Source organism: Arvicanthis niloticus, chromosome 6, assembly GCF_011762505.2.
Source record: "Arvicanthis niloticus isolate mArvNil1 chromosome 6, mArvNil1.pat.X, whole genome shotgun sequence".
Classification (NCBI taxonomy): Eukaryota; Metazoa; Chordata; class Mammalia; order Rodentia; family Muridae; genus Arvicanthis; species Arvicanthis niloticus.
Window position 1 is genome coordinate 102405134 of NC_047663.1, and position 20945 is coordinate 102426078.

The 20945-nt window shown below is 47.1% G+C and overlaps 1 protein-coding gene across 3 annotated transcripts in view; it reads left to right on the plus strand.

The window, feature by feature from the left end:
• Ercc4 (ERCC excision repair 4, endonuclease catalytic subunit) overlaps nt 1-11284 on the plus strand; it is a 32381-nt gene extending 21097 nt beyond the window's left edge. The window contains exons 9-13 of one of the 3 annotated variants that reach the window (XM_076937447.1): nt 1051-1143; nt 6337-6449; nt 8799-9309; nt 9799-9931; nt 11098-11284. In XM_076937447.1, the coding sequence (XP_076793562.1) occupies nt 1051-1143; nt 6337-6449; nt 8799-9309; nt 9799-9931; nt 11098-11103 (856 nt within the window). In that variant the 3' untranslated portion in view covers nt 11104-11284. Of the gene's footprint in view, nt 1-1050; nt 1144-6336; nt 6450-8798 lie in introns of all 3 variants that reach the window. The other 2 variants (XM_076937446.1, XM_034506470.2) reach the window with 2 other exon arrangements.
• Nucleotides 11285-20945: the final 9661 nt, after the last annotated feature.

The window sequence follows — 20945 nt, forward strand, 5'->3', positions numbered from 1 at the left end:
CCGATAGTCAGCTACAGACTGCCAGCCTTCAGCTCCCGGCAGTTTGTGCGCTCTAAGCTTCTTGCCCACGAGCAGGACACTGCCCGGTTAAGGGCAGAAGAGCTCTGGAAATTCAACTGCCTGCTTGGTCAGTGAGAAGCCCGGGCTCAGAGGAAGTGGTTGGTGTCAGTCACATCCATGGAGCAGCTGAAATCTCCTAACTCAGCCAGTGACCTTTCCCCTCTCTAACTTCAAAGTAAGATGGTCTGGGAGATTTGTGCTAAAAGTAAAGCAGGCCTAAAAGGAAATACCTCTAATGGGGATGAGGTAGTGGTAGGACGAAGTGATTCAGCCTCAGCCACAAGTGAGAAAGAACATTTTTAATGGAGTGTGTGTGTGTGTGTCTGCGCCACAGGAGGGTGTAAAAGTTGGAGTTAGAGGCAGCTATAAGCCACCCAACATGGGTGCTGGGAGCTGAACTCTGATCCTCTGAAAGAACAGGAAGCACTCTTAACCAACAAGCCATCTCTTCAGCCCTAAAGCAAGGCCCTTTAGAGGGGGGGGGGGGATTAAGATTCCTGATACTATCCACATGTAAAACGTTCCTGGCTCCCTTCTGCTGTGACATGGATAAAGGGACTTTGAACTTCTCTAAGCTGGTTCTAATAATGATTTCCCACTTCTACGCTATCATTTGGCAGAAGTACAAAGAAAAAGTTAAAAATGAAGCCTTTAAGAGATTTTGTGGGCTTTGTTTTTTGTTTATAGTTTTGAAGAAAGAATTCTTATCCTCTAGTTCTGTCTCAGATTTTACCTGAACTATGTTTCTCCTTTTGCTGAAAAGAAAAACCTCCCCCAGTGAAACCCCTAGGCCGGTCTGGTGCAGTCCGTGGGAGCCTGCGCGCTGGGTGGGGCGGGGGAGCTGCGCACGCAGAAGGGGGGGGGTTACTCTTCCACAGTGTCTGTGTCTTGAGCCTCCAGGGTGCTGCTCTAGATGCGCCACTGTGCTGTACCTTCCAGGGACTAAGATTATATTTTTGCAGCCTAAAAGAGTTCTGTCTTAACCCACAGGGTTTACTTTCTTATATATGGAGGCTCCACAGAAGAGCAGCGCTACCTGACTGCTTTGCGGAAAGAAAAGGAAGCTTTTGAAAAGCTCATAAGGTGAGGCGGGCGGCCTGCGGGAATCATGCTGCGCCTGTCCTGGGTCCTAGCTGGTGGGAATATTAAATGGCTCCGGAGAAGGGAGAGTGCAGTCATGAGTTGGGGGATGGCTGGTGCCCAGTGCCTGCCTGCTACACACTTCCCTTCTCTTCCCTCTCCCTTACCCCTGCAGTTGCTCACCATGGGTTTTATGAGTAGAATACAAGTTGTATCTCTTACCTGAAATTCTTGGAACCAGAAATATTTCAAATGTTGTGATATTTCCATGTATGTAATATATGTGTTAGTGATGGGATCCAATCCTGATCATGAAGTTCATGTGTGTGTTAGACATGTAGCCTGAAGGTCACTGGAGGCAGCAAGCTGGGCACTTCTGTAAGTGCCACCAGCACAGGACTGGACATGGGATTTCCTGTTGTGCTGTTGTGTTGCCCAGCCAAACACCTTACAATTTGTAGCATTTTGAATTTCAGATTTTTCATATCAGAAACGTGTGTAAAGGAAACTGCTTTTGACTGTCGGCACCAGACATGCCACAAAACACTGTTCTAGGAGGGACACTTTCCAGCCTTGCACCCTGTGCTCCTTCTTTTCAATCGTGGGTTCCCCTCCTTATAAAATCTCTGGTTTGCAGGTGGGCTGCCACTCTATTGTGTCTGGAAAGAACTTTTAATCTCCGCCCCACCCCCTTCCCACTGTAACTAAGTGCATGCTGTTCTGAACATGTGTATCTGTTTGGGGTATGGATGTTGTATTATCAGTCCTAGTGGTTTCAGGCAGTTTAACAGAAGGAGCTGTTTATGGGACAGTCACAAACTGGCTGGCTACCCTCTTCCCCCTAAGCATCTGGGAGATGAGATGACCCACCAGGAGCCATACAAACAATTGTAGTGGACTGATGATGTAAGGGGTGACACAGAGCTGAGCCAGAGAAAGCCTAAAGAAAACAATAGCTACATCTTCATAAAGGGCTTTCCATGCCTTGGACATGGGCAGTGTCCAGTGGCAGTAAGCCTGGCATGGAGCTAGACAGAATCCCAGAGTGGACAGCGACCTATGGGATTGGCTGTGGGTGTTCAGCATCTGTATACCCAGGTTAATCCAGCAGACATTTCTAGAAATGGGTATTTATAGTTGAGTCCACTGATGATGCCCTTCCCTTTACATCTTCTAGGACAGGGGCATTGCCTTGAAGCTGCTGGACAAGTAGCTTTGTTACTCTATCCTCTTAGCCTACGGAAGTGTATATGCAATTGTTTCTATTGTATAGTGTGAGTGGGGGGGGGGGGGAGGATGGTGTAGGTGTGTGAATGTGTGTGTGAGTGTGGGAGGGGTGTGGGTGTGAGTGTGTAGGAAGGTGTTTAAAAGCTATTTCAAAAGTAATATCTTATTCTACAAGTGACCTCTTATTCACAGTTCTCAGATCCCTGACTGTCCTCTTAGTGTCCAGCAGTGACATTCCTTATTGAGCATCTGGGATATGCAAATACTGTGAAGAAGGGGTCACACTGACCAGAGGTTCAAAAGCTTGGAGCCTGGGGACTCTATGGCAGCACTGCACATTCCAGGTGGCATCGGCTCTTGCTCTTATAAAGGAGACAGGGATGCAGTTGTCTGCTGAAAGGAAACTGGCAGCAAAGATAGTTTAAGAAAGAGCAGATGCGAGAGATGCCTAGGAGACAAGTCAGAGATACAGCACTACAGGTGTGGACCAGCACCTCCCATACTTCTTACTGCTTTAAAAATAGTGTGTGTCTGACTTTTCTTTGGTAACAAAGTAATTGTTACCAAATTACAATTAAACACCTAGAGCTTACGTGTCCTTATTAGGTCATTGGTTTTCCAGTGTCAGGGTCCCCAAGGTCACTCTCCAGTTAGAGATAGATTGTCACAGCCAAGGACACAGCTAAGCATCAGCAGGGAAAGTCACAGAGTAAAGTTCAGAAGCCAAGCAGGAGTGAAGTTGTCTGAACCATGGAGGTTCTCTCAAGTCTACCTGCAGCCACAGGCCCCAGCGCATGCAGACATGGCAGCAGGGAAACTTGTGCAGCCTTGGTCTCAGCCACAGCACCCATGTGACTGCCTTCGTCTCTCCAACTACAGCCTGCCAGAGCAAAATCAGGCTCTCAGCAGCAATCACAGGTAGCAGACACTGATCAAACACTTGTCCCTATGACCCCAGACCTCAGGTACAGCACGCCCTCACACTAAGGGTGCTCCAGAGATTGGTGCTCCTCCCTGGGACCTAGCTTTGGCCCAGCTATAAGCATGCAGGCCTTTCTTGGAATTTTGCCAAGCTTCAGCACCTGCACCCTGCTCTGCTCAGTTATCTTTTCTTTGATACCTGTTGTTGCCAGGGAGCTGATAGGCTGTGAGGCTAGGACCCCCTAGAGGATGGCTTCATGCTCCACACTTGCGTCTTCCACTTGCTGCCTCTCCCCTGGTTCATCAAGGAGAAAAGGGTGCTTGGAGTCAATATCGGTAATGTGCTATGCACCTTTATACGACTATTGGCTTATACAAATGACTGGTCATCAGAGACAAAACCATTTTCCGGGTAGAGGGCCCATGTAACATCCATGTATCCCAGGTTAGTTCCCAGCCCATGAGAAAATACACATCCACTTTAATGGTATTTCATCTAAAACCTAGCATCACTTTAAAAAAAAAAAAAAAAAAAAAAAAAAAAAAAACCTCAGTGTCCACTTATAAATCAAGTCGTCCACTTTGCCCAGCAATTGAGTGGTTACACTGTGTAGAGCCTTAGGATGCATACTCTCCCAGAAGATTGGGTGGTGCTGTTTGTTTCTAAAACACAAAGCTACACATGTGGCACACTGCCATTATGGCATTTGCACCTCGCCTGAACTTAGGAGAAAGTTTACTGTGACAGTAAGAGAGCAGACTCTTGCCAAGACCTCCAGGGGAGATATTAAAGACCAGCACTGGGCTGCTATTTAGACTAACCAGAGAGGAATAGTCAGGCAGGCAGGCCGCACGTGAGGACTGCCTAGCCGGCGTAGAGAGAAGTAGACTGCAGACAAGTAGAGAGCTCAGATCCAGTTGCTGGAGAGTAAGGGCAAGGTGCTGCCTGCTGAACAGGTCAGCAGGTCACAGTGGAGAGTCAAGGTCCCTTGACTTTGCTGCGAGAAACTTGTATTGCAGAAGGGGGCTTGCTTGGAAGCTTGGATGCCATCCACAGAGGCTCCTGAGCACCTCCATAGCCGTTCACATAGCACTGAACATCCTAGCGCTCCAAGCAAGCCTGGGCTACACAGTGAGAAAAAGGGAAACGTTGACATATTAAAGCAACAATAGAAAACATCAGTACCTGATGTAGGTAAGAAATGGGTGCTTCTGACACTGCTAATGTGTGCTGCTCGGCAGGACTTGCTTTCTGTATGGTCTGCAGTTCCTTCCTGGGGTGGAAACTTTCTCAGAGATGGGAACAGCCGTTTGAAAGCAAACCTTTGGTGTCTCAATGTGACCCTGGATAACCATAGCAGATGCAAGATGCCAAGAACCCACCCAGTGAGGGGCGTGCACCCTGTAGCTAGTCTTTTCAGATAGATTTTATTGGCTTTATCCCATTTTACTGATAAGAAAACAGATAAGAAAATTGAGGCAGGGAGCCACTGGATGACTTATTCCAGGTAACACTGCCAATAAGAACTAGCTCTCTGCTCCTGCCTGTGCTATCCACTCACAGCACATTCATCAGGAAGCCCCCTCAACACCCCCATGTGATCTATAGCTTAAATTTGTGAAAGTGGTAGAAAGAGAAAAAACACAAAAATGTTAGAAAATGATACTGTGTTCTTGACAGTTTGCCTTTGTTCTCTTGGGCACATTAGGTGTGACCAGGAGTTGCTGCTGGGATCAATGCCAGGCAAGGGTTTGCTCACAGAGCCCTTGGCCCTGGCCTAGAGGGTGAAAAACCATATACCACAAACATTCTGTTCTACACAGTGTTTCAGGGAGTTGAGCTCTGGAGTACCTCAGGCCTGGGGAAAACACATCCCTCCTGCAGCTTCTTCTGTCTTACCTAGCCCCGTCTGCTGCAGTTCTCAGTTCTGTGGTTTGTTCATGGTTACTTTGCTTCCTCAGCTCTGCTGCAGGCCTCAACAGAAAACAGTCCAGCTGCACTGCGCTGGCACCAAGCACAGATTAGATTCTTAGTTCTTAAGCCTCATGAGGTAATCATCACATGCTCCGTGGTTTTAAGCAGGAACCACCCAGCCTTCTGTGATCCAGGAACAGTCCTCCTAACACATGTGTATGAGATACTGGGTTACTCTGAAGACTAGAAGGATTGTATGATCATATTTGTTACATTTGTTTGTGTATTTCATGTGTGTCTGTGTCTGTGTCTGTGTCTGTATTCATGCATGTATGTGTGTACACCATGTGGAGGTCAGAGGACAACTTGCAGTGGTCAGTTCTTCCACCAAGTGGGTTCTGGAGCTTGGATTTGGGTAGTGAGGCTTAGTGGCAAGCCCCTGGACACACTAAGACGTCTTGCCAGCCCAGTGGTCACATTTATATCCTGATCCCTTAACCCAGAAGAGGGAACTCAGTAATGCTTTCAAGCACACCCTGGAGGTGGGGCTGCTGCACAGCTCTTTCCGGGATGCCAGCTGTCTGTTGTAATCCCTGACATGAACTTTACTCTTGTATTGACCTGGATTCCTCTTTGAAACTAAAGGTGGCTGATGGGCCTTCCACCTGAGGGGGAAGGAGGGAATGGATCAGAGTTCCATCATGCCTGAATTTTATTTTTTTCTTTGACTGAACTCTCTCTCCTTGTGACCTGAAAAATATCTGACCTTAAAAGACTTAATTTGTTTTTCAATGCTGACAGTGCCTTAGCCTTACAGCAGGTTGGGGCAAGCTCAGTCATAACAGACACTGAAAGAGTCTTATTTGTACTCTAGAGAGTGGGAAAGGAGGCCCAGCGGATCAGCTGGACTCCTCCAGCCAGTCTTCCCGCTTCTGTATTTCTAATGTATCTTTTGCGTTCGCCTTACCCTCTATTCATGTGTCAAAGATCATCCTCCTGCCTCAGCCTCTTGAGTCCTGGATTACAGGCACCCCTATTGCCAGCATGTAGATTGTCTTACAGATTAGATTTTTTTTTTTTAAGATTAGAATGTTGAGATTAGTCAAGTGGTGCTTATGGCATTTGTTCTCCAGGGAAAAAGCTCAAATGGTTGTCCCCGAAGAACGGGAAGGCAGAGATGAAACCAACCTGGACCTAGCAAGAGGCGCAGCAGCCACAGACGCTCCCACTGACACGCGGAAAGCCGGTGAGCCCCACGCTGAGCCCAGCACCATTTTTGCCTTCAGAGGAAGCTGTGAAATCCCAGACCCACGTAGCTGAGATTTCTATATAAACTTATAATAGTAATTGAGTTTTTAATTAAAAGGAAATGATTTGGTGAGACAGCAGAGAAACTCTACCAGTGAAGCCGTCAGAGAGCTGTGAGGGCTCTGTGCCGGAGGAAGCTGGTTGGCTCACACAATAGCTGAAGGACGGTTTCCCCAATCCCTTGGTATCTATCCAGTCCCGGGTGTTTGGCATGCCACCGAGGTCCGCTGGACTCCAAGTATAGCACCCTTATTCACAAGGATTTCTACTTCCATGTAAGCTGCCATCAGCCAAGCAGCCTGAGAGAAACAGTAGGGTTAAAGGTGATTTAGCCTCTGCTGGCATTGAGCACATTCAGACCACTGGGCCGCTGAGTTCAGTGGACCTAAGGTGAACAGCTTTCATGCACTGCCTGCCATGGGTTCAGAAACAGACCCAGCTGCTCCTGCACTGAAACCCTGAGCTTAAGGACTTCCTTCCTCCCTTCCTTCCTTCCTTCCTTCCTTTCTTCCTTCCTTCCTTCCTCCCTTCCTTCCCTTGTTCTATCGGTATTTGTCAGGGGCTGGAGAGAGAGGGCTGTAGAAATGGCTCAGAGTTAGTCACTTGCATGAAGGCTTGAAAATCTGAGTTCTGTGGCCCATCCCACTGGGTAGCAAGAGAAAAGCCACCCTGAGAATTGTCCTGATCTCCACACATGTGCTGTGCACGTGTAGCCTGAGATGTCTTTTAAAGCTGTGAGAATGCTGGCCTCTAAAGTAGAGATTCTGCTTCTGTGCATGGGAACTGGGGTCACATCCCAAAGGTACATGCGGAGAAGGTCTTTGGGCTGTGTGCTCTGGGGAGCACTGCTTCAGAATATCTCTACCCTTTTTGAAGTAGATACTTAACTCTGCCTTGCTTGGTGAACTTTTGGGAAGGACTGTAGCCTGTATGGCAGGATGAAGGAGGTGAGGTCATGCTGTAGGTACCACACACAGCTAAGGCAGGATGAAGGAAGTGAGGTCATGCAGTAGGTACCACACACAGCACTTCCTAGAGCTCTGCCCTGTGGCAGCCTGAGTTTCCTGTTGATTCTGTAAAACATTACACAGACTTGGTGGCTTGGAGGCACACATTGACCTTGCAGGTCTGCAGGCTACAAAGAATTCCCATTGGCTGTCGTCACTCATTAGCTTCAGGGCTGTTTTCATGCTGGCAGGTCTGTAGAAGAGCCATTTCCTTGTTTGTCCAGTGCCTTAGAGACTACGTGCATTCCTGTCTCATGGCCCTTCCTCTATCTCACAGCCATGTTGCTGTTTTCTCTGACCCTGGTGCCTCTCCCTTTCCTAAGTGCTTAACCAGGCCACTTTGACAGTTCTCTGTTGCTATGACGAATACCTCATGAAACAACTTAGGGAGGAAGTAATTGGACCTATCTCAAAAGGTCCCAGTCCACGCCCAGCCAGCCTCATTGCTCCCAGGCCTATGATGAGTCAGAACACCGTGGTGGAAGGCTATGGCAACAAGCAGACAAATGTCGGGGTAAATGCAGGACACCTCGGTGGCCTGCCCCAGTGGTCTGTCTCTTCTGATGGCCCTGTCTCCTAGCAGTCCATTCAGCTGTGATTTCATCTCACTACCTTCCTCTGGCCTCCACACATGGGCTCAACATAGCTACACACACACATGCCACACATACAAGCCTTACATACACATGCTCACATACATACACACAGACAACATACCCAAATGAGGTTGTTCTTAAAGCAACAGTATTAACATCCCTGGAGTTTGTGGAAAAAGCAGTTTTTGAGTCTTTGATCCCACACACCTGCCGCGTTCAGAATCTGCTCGCTAGCATAGCTCCAGGTATGTGCATCAGCAAGTAAGAAGCTGTTCCCAGCACCTCCCCTTTGCCATCTCTAGACCCAAAGGTAAAGACAATAGCTCAGAAGGCAGTCTTCCTAACCCCTATTGCACATAGGGCCTAGAGATATAAGGACCAGCACATGCATGTATGCATGCATACATACATACATACATACATACATACATACATACGTATTCTCCATGAGAGAGCAGAGAGGAACCAGAGCAAAGGTGTTTGTGTGCCATTGTAAGATGTAAACTACAAGCACAGTCTAACTTTCATATTGACTCCATTTAATAAATTCTGTTTAGAATGATAGGAAGTGTTATAGTTTAAGTGTTAAATTCATCCGACTTTAACAACAGAAACACTTTAAACCTATACACAGTCATCTCTAAGTGCTCTTCCCTGACCCGACCTAAATTCCCCCTTTCATAGGTGGCCAGGAGCGGAATGGCACGCAGCCCAGCATCGTGGTGGACATGCGTGAGTTTCGGAGTGAGCTCCCATCCCTGATCCATCGGCGGGGCATTGACATAGAGCCAGTGACCCTGGAGGTGGGTGATTACATCCTGACACCCGAGCTGTGTGTGGAGCGCAAAAGCGTGAGTGACCTTATTGGCTCTCTGCACAGTGGCCGACTGTACAGCCAGTGCCTAGCCATGTCCCGCTACTACCGGAGGCCCGTGCTGCTCATTGAGTTTGACCCGGGCAAGCCCTTCTCCCTGGCACCACGAGGTGCCTTCTTCCAAGAGATGAGCAGCAATGACGTGAGCTCCAAGCTCACACTCCTCACCTTGCACTTCCCGCGCCTGCGGCTGCTCTGGTGCCCCTCACCCCATGCCACCGCCGAGCTGTTTGAGGAGCTGAAGCAGAACAAGCCACAGCCTGATGCAGCCACAGCCATGGCCATCACCGCAGACTCAGAAACGCTGCCGGAGTCAGACAGGTATAACCCTGGCCCCCAAGACTTTGTGCTAAAGATGCCTGGGGTCAACGCCAAGAACTGTCGCTCCCTGATGAATCAAGTGAAGAACATCGCAGAGCTGGCCACCCTGTCCCTGGAGCGGCTCACGAGCATCCTGGGGCACTCGGGAAACGCCAAGCAGCTGCACGACTTCCTGCACACTGCCTATGCAGACTTGGTGTCCAAAGGCAGAGTGAGAAAGTAACTGCTCTCATCTGGCTATTGATTGATCATTTGCATAGCAATTCATTCTTTCCCAGGGAAATTAGGGACTGGCTTCTGTCCCCCAAGGCATTTGTCCAGAAGCCAGGATTTCCCCCTGGGCTCTGTGCTAAGGTGTGTGCTTGCCTCCCCTTGCTGGCTCTTGCCCCTCTCTGCTCTGGGTATGCCAGGTCTGCAGGGATCCATTTTCAATAAAGCGTGGTGAGATCGTGCCCCTTGAAGCAGACATAACCCACATTTGCTTTTCAGGCTGGTAAAAGCACTCCATCGTGGTCCTGACACTGGCTGCACAGGGCAGGGTAGGCCTGAGACGGGGCTGCTGTTCCTACCATGCTTCTTCACCTCGCACTCACAGAAACCAACTAGCCCTCCTGGTCACCAGGTATATGTAACATGTACCATGACTTGGTTGTTTAAGCCAGTGTTTTTAACAGAATTAATTGCTTATGGACAAGATTTGATGAGGTAATAAAGGGCTCCTCAGAATTCTTGGTCTCTCAGTGTTTGACCTACAAATCCCTACTCTAAGCCCAAATGACAAGTCAAAGTGTCCCCCAGACCTCACTGGCATAAGATGCCAGTGCCATACCAGAAGCTCACCATCTCTGCCCTGCCCATGGTTGTGTCCTGACTGCTTCTCCTTGCCTGGGTAAGGACTAAGTGTGAGCAAAGGCAGGCCAGGTGCTTTCTAGATGTGCTTCTTACTAAAGGATTGTGGATAAAAGGGTAAATCAATGCAGAGAACACATAAGAATTCAAAAGAAATACATAGGTGTTTAAAGACCCACAAACCAATCTCATGATTGATTAGACTGGATTTTCTGTGTTAAAATGGGACTCACCTCATCTTTATGCTGTTTGCAAACTGATACTTGGGTATTAGCTGTTTATGTATTAAGTGACAAGCAGTAAATTTTCTACCTCAAGAGCTAATGCCGCATGAATTTTAGCCTTGCCGCATGGTTGAGTGTTCCATCAGTGTCAGCCATCTTTGGCTGAACTGATGAAAAAGTGGACCTTGTAGCAAAAATACTGTCTCCTCCAACTTTAACAAAAGCACTGAACTAAACCTTACATGTTGGCATCTTGTTTATTGGTACTTAACAGTACAGTTGTCCCTCAGTGTCCATGAGACTTTCCTTCCAGGACCCTCTCTGATGGTACAGTTTGTGCACGCTGCAGTCCTTCGGTGGTGTTTGCTTATAACCTCTGCCTATCCCCCTGTGAACCTCAGACCATCTCTAGGTAGCTCCAGCAGCTGCGGCAACAGGTGGTGTGTAACAGCCGCTTCCCTGTGTTCCTCAATGACTTGAAAAGAGCCTGCGTGTTTAGCAGAGATGCAGATGTTCCTGTATTTTCAGTCCTTGGTTAGTTAAACCCAAGGATGCGGAGGACTTCCCCTGAGCATCCTGTTCAGGGCCCTTCAGGGATGAATGTCAGGGGTGTCGAGACATAGTCGATTATTGGAGGCATGGAAAGCGGGAAAGATAAAGCAGTAAGCTTATGATGGGAAGTTTGTTATGATCTGAGCTACTTGTTTCAACCCAGGGTTAAAAATATATTCGCCTTCTGGACCAGGACAGAACTGCCTGGTGAGTTGCACTGGACGGTGTGGTCATTCCCAGCTCGTGAACACGGATGTCCACTTCCACTTATGGTAACAGTCTCCTTCTTCCATGTAACTCCGCCTCCCTTTTCTGTTGTTTTGTTCCATAAAATAAAAATTTTAACATAGCACATGCTATGATGGGTGTTTTGTTCAAAGTTAGAATTTCGAAGTTCTTCTGGACAGTGTTTCAAACAGTCCTTGTTACCTAGTGCAGCGGGCTAGTTACCTAGTGTGACCCAAGGGCTTCCAGTGTCTGTCAGCTCAAGTCAGCTGTTCTCTGCACATCCATGACTGGGGGCTCCAGTTGCCTCACTTCCTCGCCGCTGACCTCGCCCTCTGCTGACTGTCTTGTGCACTGCCAGAGTGGAAGGCTTCCCACACTTCCACACTTTTGGTTTTTTACACATTTTTAGAATCTGACTTTGTTTTCCAGAAGCATTTTGATGATATTGTTGTTGTTCAAAATCATAAATACTGATGATTCTGGGTAGCCTTTAAAAGACCTTTAAAAGCTAGGTCAGCATTGTGGTTACACGCTGTTTACATAGAGCCTTGATTATAAGAAATCATCTTTGAATTTATCCTTGCTTAGATCCTAGCACCTCTCTTGGTGTTCTTAAAACTATATGAGGAGATATCCTGCTTAATAGTAGCCATCAAGGCAAGCCTGGTGGCCCACAGCCCTAAGTAGGGAGCTCCCAGCTCTAGGGAGACAGAGGCAGGCGGATCTCTGTGATTTTAAGACTAGCCTGCTCTATATAGTGAGTTCCAGGACCTGTCTCAAAAACAAACAAATGTGGTGGCCATCAGCACTGTCCTCGGTAGTCCTGACTCCCTTTGGGGAACACTCACTGGACTGTAGGCCCGCAGCTGTTTGGGAGCCTTGTGGTATAATCCCCAGTTCACAGGGAACAAAAAAAAAAAAAAAAAAAATGCTCTCATCCAGCCCCCAGCAGGTCGGGAACTCAAGGTCTGGGTTGTTGAGATGCAGGGACTTCCCTTTTGCTTCTCCAGTGGATTTTATGTCACACTACCTTAGAGAACCTGTTGAGGGAAAGTCTCTGTTAGTTTAGTTTGACTTTAAAATGTCCCCTCAAAAGAATTTTAAGAAAAAGATGACAGTGCAGCCAGGCTTTGACAAGAATTGTCACTTTCCTTGGTTATTTCGCTCTCATTTTGATGGTATTTTCTGTCTGATCATGAGCTGTAGCACACAGTTTCCATCTTCTTCAGCAAGCACTTGGTAGTCTGCACCACTGGGCTGTGGGAGGTCTGTTTCTTTTTGTTTGTTGTTTTAATTTATGGTTCCATAAACCAAGATTTAGTAAATGGGAGAAAAAAACTGAAATATATTTACTCATAATGTGTGTGTGGAGGGGGTGGATTATTTAGCATCTTCCTCGGCTTCTTAGCCAAAATAAAAATAGCAGTGCACAGTCAGAGGGCACATGTCACTAGCAACACACCAGTCCATAGTGAAGGTGTTCATTATGCAGAATAAATGGTTAACACAGGTTTGCTCTGAGCCGCTGCTTCTGCCTGGCTCTCAGTAGCACATGCTCTGTGTCATCAATGTGATGTCCTGGGCTGTCCCCTTCCTAACATACTGTGACGTCGCCTTCCCACAGAAGCTGGGGAAGAAAAGCTGCTGTCCTTTGGAAATAACAGTTTGTTGAAAATGGCAAGCGTGTGGTGTCTGGGGCATCCAGACAAAGGGTCAGCCCCTGTCAGTTTGTTGAAAATGGTGAGCTTGTGGCGTCTGGGGCATCCAGACAATGGGACAGCCCCTGTATTTTTACTCCTTTTAACTCACAAGTTGGAAGAAGCAAATTGTTCTTTTGATAGCACAGGAATTTATTATTATTTCTTAAGCAAGTTTACTTATACTTTGAATTGGGTCACCACAGTGGTGTCCTCATTGCTGCCTCTGCTTTGAATGTCCGTGCACAGCCCTTTCTAATGCCCGGGAGACCAGTTATTTTTCAATGTTGTACCCTCTGAACAAAGACTGGCAAGCTATTGAACCGTTTGTTTCTTCACGTAGTGCTGAGGCGCTGTTGATGGACCACTGGCGCCCTAGCTCATTTAATCTCCAGCACAAAGCCACACAGGCGCCACAGACCTTTGTGGTAACAAAGCTGTAGCCAGAGAGCTTAAGCAGTTTGCAAAAACCAGGACTCGGTGTTGGGTCTGGAGAGATACCTCAGTGGTTAACAGAACTGGCTGCTCTTGCAGAGGACCCCGGTTTGGTTCCCAACACCCACGTGGTGGCTCACAACCATCTGAAACTCTAGTTCCAGAGGATCCAAACACCCTCTCCAGGCCTCAAGTACCAGACACACACACAGTGCTCATTTAGGCAAAACACTAATACATATAAAAGTAAATCATTTTTTTTATTGAAAATAAAAAAAAATTTCACAGTGTTCTCTATCCACTCCTCCTAGCTCCCCCTGCTCCCCTCACTCTCAGATCCCTTTTCAGACACTCCCCTCTGTTTTCTTTTCAGAAAAGAGTAGGCCTCGCAAGAGATGACAGCCAAACACGATAAAACAAGATACAATTAGACACAGCAAAAGCCCTCATATCAAGGCTGGACAAGGCAATACAAATGGAGGTAGAGTCCCAAAAACAGGCAAAAGAGTCAAAGATACACCCACTCCCATTGTAGGAGTTAATGCAAGTTAATATATGGCCATAACATTTACACGGAAGACCTGGTGCAGACCCTTACAGACCCTGGCTTGCCATACGAGCCCTGCTTACCGGATTCAGTGAGCCTGTTCTCCTGGGTCCTCCATCCTCTCCGATTCCTACACTCTTCCCCTATTCCATGGGGTTCCCTGAGCTCTGAGGAGGGACCCAACGGAGACCTCCAATTTAGACTTACCACAAAGTAAAGCTGGCCTCAGCACCTGCTCCCATCTGCTGTCAGAGGAAGCCTCTCCAGTGTCCATTGGACAAGGCACCAAGCATAGCAGACCATCATTAGGAATCACTTCATTGATTTTGGTTGTTTTACAGGTTGTTTTTGGTTCTGCCCTAGATTTCTGAGCTACCCAGATCAGGAGAGGTGGCTTCAGTGAGTAAGGGTATTTGCTGCCCCAGTAAGAGGATCTGAATTCAAGTCCCCAGCACTCCAGTAACAGCTGGGCATCACTCAACTTGCGATGTCAGTGTTGCTGAGTGGAGACACAAGTCCCATAACTCACTCATGAGCCAGCCTATCTGCAATGGTGTCAGGTCCAGGCAAAGACCCTATCTCAAAAACATAAAGAAAGCAACGGGAAAGTACCCATGTGTCTTCCCTTGGCTTCTACATGCAAGTACATGGACATGTATACCTACATCAATTTCTTTCCATCAGCTCTTTGTGAATTTCACATCATACACCACAATCCGCTCATCTCTCCCTTCTCTCATGCCCACCCTCCACCCTTGCAACCTCCTCAACAACAGAGAAAGAATATCTCATGGAAACTGTAGTGTGTCACAGCGTGTCCCACAGAATACTGTTTTGTCCGCACTTCTTTGCTTGCAGTTGTGCACTGTGCTGGTCTGGTTCGAGGCCTCTCACTTGTGCTACACTCACTGGGAATCCTCTTGGATATTCTTCTGTTGCCCTGTGCCGTGAAATCCTGTAGGATCTGGTCCTTCATGCACCCCAGCCAATTCACAAATGGGGTAAATGGAAGTGGGCTCTCCTGCTCTCACACCCCAGGGCTGGCTCACCAACAAGTCTCATCCCCTACCCCACACACTCCCACTCCCCACCCCCACTTCTATCCCTACTCTGCTGTCCCCAGGCAACCAGAGCTAGCCCTAATCTGCTGCCTAGGTGCAGTACAGGACCTGCAGCCAGTGAGGTACATGGCCAGTTATCCCAGTCTCATGACCTAGGAGCCAGCTCTTCTGCCTGTTGTAGGTGGCCAGGGGGTACGTGGAGGGCATCTCTCCTCATCTGGACCACCTCACAGCAGATAAGAGGCATGGCTGGCTCTCCTGAGTTCACACCCTCCACCTCAGGACAGATCACCTGTAACTCCCAAATCCAGGGCCACCTCTACTGTGCTGCCCAGGCGAGGTGCATGACCTGTTCTCCCAAGTGCCGTCGCATGTGAGGGCCAGATCTCCTGTTTGCCATAGGTGGCACAAAACAATACTTTATGAAAAAAAAAAGATTTAACTTAATTTTTTTCTTTCTATGAATCATGGCTTTAACTTTTGAAAACTACTTTTTGATAGCAACGCCAAACAAGCTCCCATGACTCCCAGGGATAAAGCCTGCTTTCAGCATTATATAGCAAAAAGTTACACCTCATTAAAGAAAGAAAGGGAGAAAGAGAGAAAGAGCGAGTGAGCATGTGGGCTTCAAAGATAGCTCAGTAGTTAAGAGAACTGACTGTTCTTCCTGGGGACCCAGGTTCAATTCCCCACACTAACATGTTAGCTCAGCTATCTGCAACTCCATTTCCAGGAGACTGGCACACTGTTCTAGAGCACACACATGTAGTACGCAGACATACATGCAGATGAATCACTCATATACATAAAATATAAAAAAATACATTTTTGAAAGAATATATATACTGAATATATATAAACATTTTAATAAGTGTATGAAGCATATAAATGTACAGTTATATATACTAAAATTTATATAAAATGTGTATTTATTTTATTATGTTTATTATATAAATACATATATATATTTATATAAATTTATATATGAAATAAGCATGTAATAAGGTAAACAATATAAATAAAAATATATTAAAATAGATATACATTTGTATAATAAATCTATAATAAAATAAACATAGAATGAAAAATAAACATTTTAACGTTTTAGTTAGCATTTAGTTAGTTTCGTTACAACATTGTTACACGTGCATCCCATGACACTTGGCCCATATTTGTACCTCACCCATCTTTCCTCCTCTGGGTCCTCTTGCTTCTCTAAGAGAACCCTTTCTGTTCTCAGAGTATGATCATCAGTATTCTGGAAATATGATTTAGTACTAAGACATTATTATATTTAAAACTACATGTTAATGCTTATTTTTAAAGGTTTATTTGTGTTATTGTGTGTGTGTGTGTGTGTGTGTGTGTGTGTGTGTGTGTGTGTGTTTATGTGTGAACGTGTGCACATGTGAGTGCAGTAACCAAGGAGGTCAGAAGATGGTACCAGGGCCCCTGGAGCTGCCTGGCAAGGGTGCTGGGACCAAATTCAGGTTGAAAGAGCAATGCTGTCAATCACTAATCCATCTCTGCAACCCCAGCAGTACCTATTTTAAGAATTATAGTTTGCTTTTAAGTACTTGCTCAGTGCATGCATCAGGGGAGTCTCTGTTCCCACAGATTCGTGAGTGACAAGGAACAACTGTAACCAGTATCCAGGCCTCTGGTTCCACTAGAGAACACAGCTCCCTGAGGGCTGGGGCTAAACAAAAAAAAGGGGATTCCTGGGATTCCAGACAATGGTAAAAAGGAGCCAGGGAGCTAGCTCAACAGGCCAAGGTGCTTGCCACCAAGCCTGATAGCCTGAGTCCCCAGAACCCACATGGTACCAGGGGGCTAGCTCAACAGGCCTAGGTGCTTGCCACCAAGCCTGATAGCCTGAGTCCCCAGAACCCACATGGTACCAGGGGGCTAGCTCAACAGGCCTAGGTGCTTGCCACCAAGCCTAATAACCTGAGTCCCCAGAACCCACATGGTACCAGGGAGCTAGCTCAACAGGCCTAGGTGCTTGCCACCAAGCCTGATAACCTGAGTCTCCAGAGCCCACATGGTAGAAGGAGGTAACCAACTCCTGGAAGCTGTCTTCTGACTCCCAAACACAAGATAAATAAATGTAATTTTTTTATATTTTAAAATGGCAAACAAACGAGGCCTAATGAAATGTTGGCCCAGCCTGTCGAAGTCAAACTGGGATCCTTTTCCTGTCATTTTGACTCCAGAATCCGTCAGTGAGAGAGTAGCTCTGGTTTAATCAGGGATTGTCTCCCTGCACGGCTTTAGTTCTGGGCAGAGCTGCATGCAGCGGCTGCTGAGGAGAGAGCGTGGGAAGCGTGACGGGGCAAGTCTGCTTTCTGCATCTGGCGAAGAGCCCTCTGTTTCTGATGTGTCACAGTCCAGGTCATCAAGGCTCACTCAGTCCTGCCTCAAAGAGAAGCCAAAGGCAGAAAAGGCCACAGGAGACATGAAAGGGCTCCGGAGATCAGAGGAAGAAGTCATCCACATGGGGCCAGCCAACTCAGAGCAACTGAATTGGGAAATGGCTAGGACTTTGTCAGACAGATGTAGGGGTGTACACTTGGCCCATTGGACCAGATTAGCAGAGGAGCAGATGGGACTTGAGCTGTGCTGTTCAAAGAGCCATGCTGAAGGGGCTCGGGCTAGCAGGAGGGGTAGCTTCTTACTAAGGGGAGTGTGCCATTGAGAGATCTGCTTGCTGGGCTTGGTTGTTCTCACTGGTGGTTCATTCAGGAGTCAGGAGGCTGAAGCAGGAACACCACAGGTTCCAGGCTAGTCTGCTTAATAGTGAGTGAGTTTGAAACCAGCCTGGTCTTCATAAGGAGATCCTGACTTACAAGGGTGGGGGCAGGCCTGGAGAGGTGACTCGGCATTTAAGAGCTCGCTCTGGCTGTTCTTCAGGAGGGCTTGAGTTCAATTCCCAGTATGGTGGCTCACAATCATCTATAACTCTAGTTTCAAGGGGTCCATCACTCTCTTCTGTCCTCTGTGGCAGCAGGCATACACGTGGTGTATAGAATCACAAACACCCCTTTTTTAAATTAAAACTGGGTGTGGTGGCTCATGGTGGCTCACACCTCCAATCCTAGCACCTGGGAGGTAGAAGCAGGAATCATCCCCAGCTACCTACTGAGTTCCAAACCACCCTGGGCAATGTCTGAAAACAGCATAAAATCAAATGAATCTGCGTTTGAAATGGAAAGGAACTAACCCTGAGCACTTACTGTGCTCACTCTCCGAGGGTCTCTTAAATCACTACAAGTTTTTTTTTTTTAAACTCAAAACCATGTATGTGTAGAGGTTCCCCACTCCAAAGCTCACCTTTCTTCTGCTTTCTGGCTACCTTGGAGGAGTGGGAAGTGGGGCTGAAACCACTTCCAGAATCACTGTAACAGCCTCAGCAACAGGAAATGAGGTTCACAACTGTATTGTGGCTTCAGAAATGAAAAGAAGGACATAAACTGAAGACGCATCATGTGCTAGGGAGGAAAGCTTGCTCTACAAGACATGTCCAGAGTTCAAATCCCTAGTATCCACATAAGAAGCCAGGCATGGTGTACATTCCTGGAATCCCAGCGCAGAGGTGGAGTTCAGTGACAGATTCTGCCTCAAGGCAGTAAGACGGAGAACACAGGAGAAGACACCTGATGACGCCCTGCTCTGTGAGCACCACATGTGCTTGCCTGGGCTTACATAACCCACACATGCATGCACCATGCACACACACACAAACACACACAGAGGGGCACTCTGTGCAGCAAAATGCCTAGGGAAAGGCTAAATCTTAATGCTGTCCAGTCTTGAGCCTGTACTCAAGAGATGATAAGACTATCTCACAAAAATAAAAGAAGTCTGGAACAGGGTTGTTTGTTTGTTTGTTTGTTTGTTTTTTGGGTTTTTTTGTTTTTGTTTTTAAAGAAAGATAGTTCTAAATTGATTATTTGATTGGACGTCAGAGACAGAAGACAGTGTCATATGGAGATGTAGTAGATGCTGGTGTTAAAGCAATACTGAAGGCCTCTGAGGAACAATAGAACTTTAGAAAATGGCTCCATCTAGAGGAGGGGAGGATGAATCAGGTAGCACTGTGATGCTAGAAAGTCAGCAGAGAGTGCTGGTCAGCTTACACTGCCACCAGAGAAGGTCATTGTGGGTGACAGGTATGGAGAACCCAGGGAGAACAGCCTGGGAGACTGAGAAACTGTGGAAAGGGTGAAGGCCAGGGAAGAGAGTCAGCTAGCATCAGAGTGAAAGTCGTCTTGCTAGCTGGTGACCAAGACAAGGAACAGAGGCGACTAAAGGAAAGAAGATGCCGGGTCACCGAGATGGCTTTCAGGTAAGTCTGATGGCCTGAGTTCAGTCACCATGACCCACATGGTAAAAGGGAAGAACCACCTCCTGCAAGTTGTCCTCCAAACCACACATGTACACCACGGCTTGAATGCAACGATGCAAGCACACACAAGTGCGCACACACACACACACACATACACACACACACTGAATAAATGTATTGAGAAGGGGATTGGGTAGAGGAAAAATAAAGGTAGATTTTGCTTTTCTAATTTGTCACACCTACAGAAAACCTGTCTGAGTTGCCTCTTCTAAAGATCAGCGTTTATGTTCTCACGTTTACCCTTAACCTGGGAGGGAACTGGCAAGCCCCAGTAAATCACAGTGGGCTCCTTTCTCCTGCCTGCTGCTTTGTAACAACGTTGCTATTGGCTCTATGGTCTGTGGGTGTTGGAAGACGAAGAAGGATCAGCCTAGAACCCCTTTACGCATGTAGCCCAGCTTTATAGGTTTTTTTTATTATTATTATTACTTGAAACCTCTTTCCAAAAACTTATGAAATCAAAATATGTGCTGGGTAATGTCACCTGGAAGCTGAAAGTCAACATTCAGCAGCTTGGAGAGGATTTTTATTTTGGTGGTGCAGAGAGTATTGTAACTGGGGCAGCTGGGTTGCTATGGTGACTGGGTCTCAAAACAGCCCTGTGCTTCCACACATCCACACAGCAGATGAATCTCAGGTTGACATGGCTGTGACACTCATTCTAGCTGGAGCATCCCCAGACTTTCATCAGGACTCGTGGAAGGGAAATTTGGGATTAGGGCCCAAAAACACTGGTTAAAAAATTGCAGCTTTGGCTTTTTGGGGCTGGGTCTTCTCAGTCCTCACACTTCTGAAAACCATTGGCTCACAGCCTGAAGCTCTCCCTTGGGGAAGGCTTGTAGCCTGGGGAAGGTTCATCCCATCCCGGAACCAAGTACGATTAATTGCTCCAGTGCGGACAGGCGCTGAAAACTGAGATTCAGACCACATTCTTGTCAGTAATAGATGGGATGAGGGTGGGGTGGATGAGGGTGGGCCTGTACTGGTCATCCAGCTGCTGCTCTGGGGCCTCCTGCCTGGAGCAGCACCTAATAGGTCACTGTACACCCATGGTCATCGCTACACTATGGGCAAGAGCCAGGACTGCTATTAGCTCATCAGTGAATTGTGACACCAAGAAGACTCCTGTCAGCTCAGGGAGATAGGTGGAACTGTAGGCACTGGCATTTTGTTTGTTTTGTTTTTGTTGTTGTTGTTTGGTTTTGGTTTGTTTGGTTGTTGTTGTTGTTGTTTTTAAAGAAGCCGGTCTAAGACAAATATTACTTTTTCTCTCATATGAGGAATCTGGACTTCTTTTTAAAAAAGAATTAATTAAACTATAAATATATGTGGCATGACAGTAGACAAGGAAGAAGACTGTGGGGGGGGGGGGGGCGGAAGGAGAGACAGACACGAGAAGGCAATTGAGAGTGAATGTGAGCAAAGGACTATGATATGTATGAAAACGCCGTGATCTATATGAAAACGCCGTGATGAAACCCAGCATTTTCACTAACTAAAACAAAAGGAACAGAAATGCGCGGATACTTTGGTGGGGAGGGTGGGCGGGAACGGACACTGCCCGTGAGGTGTGCTCAAAGCAGACCTCCGCGCCCACGCTGTCCTCCAGGTCTCGACAGTAGGGGTCCCTATTGA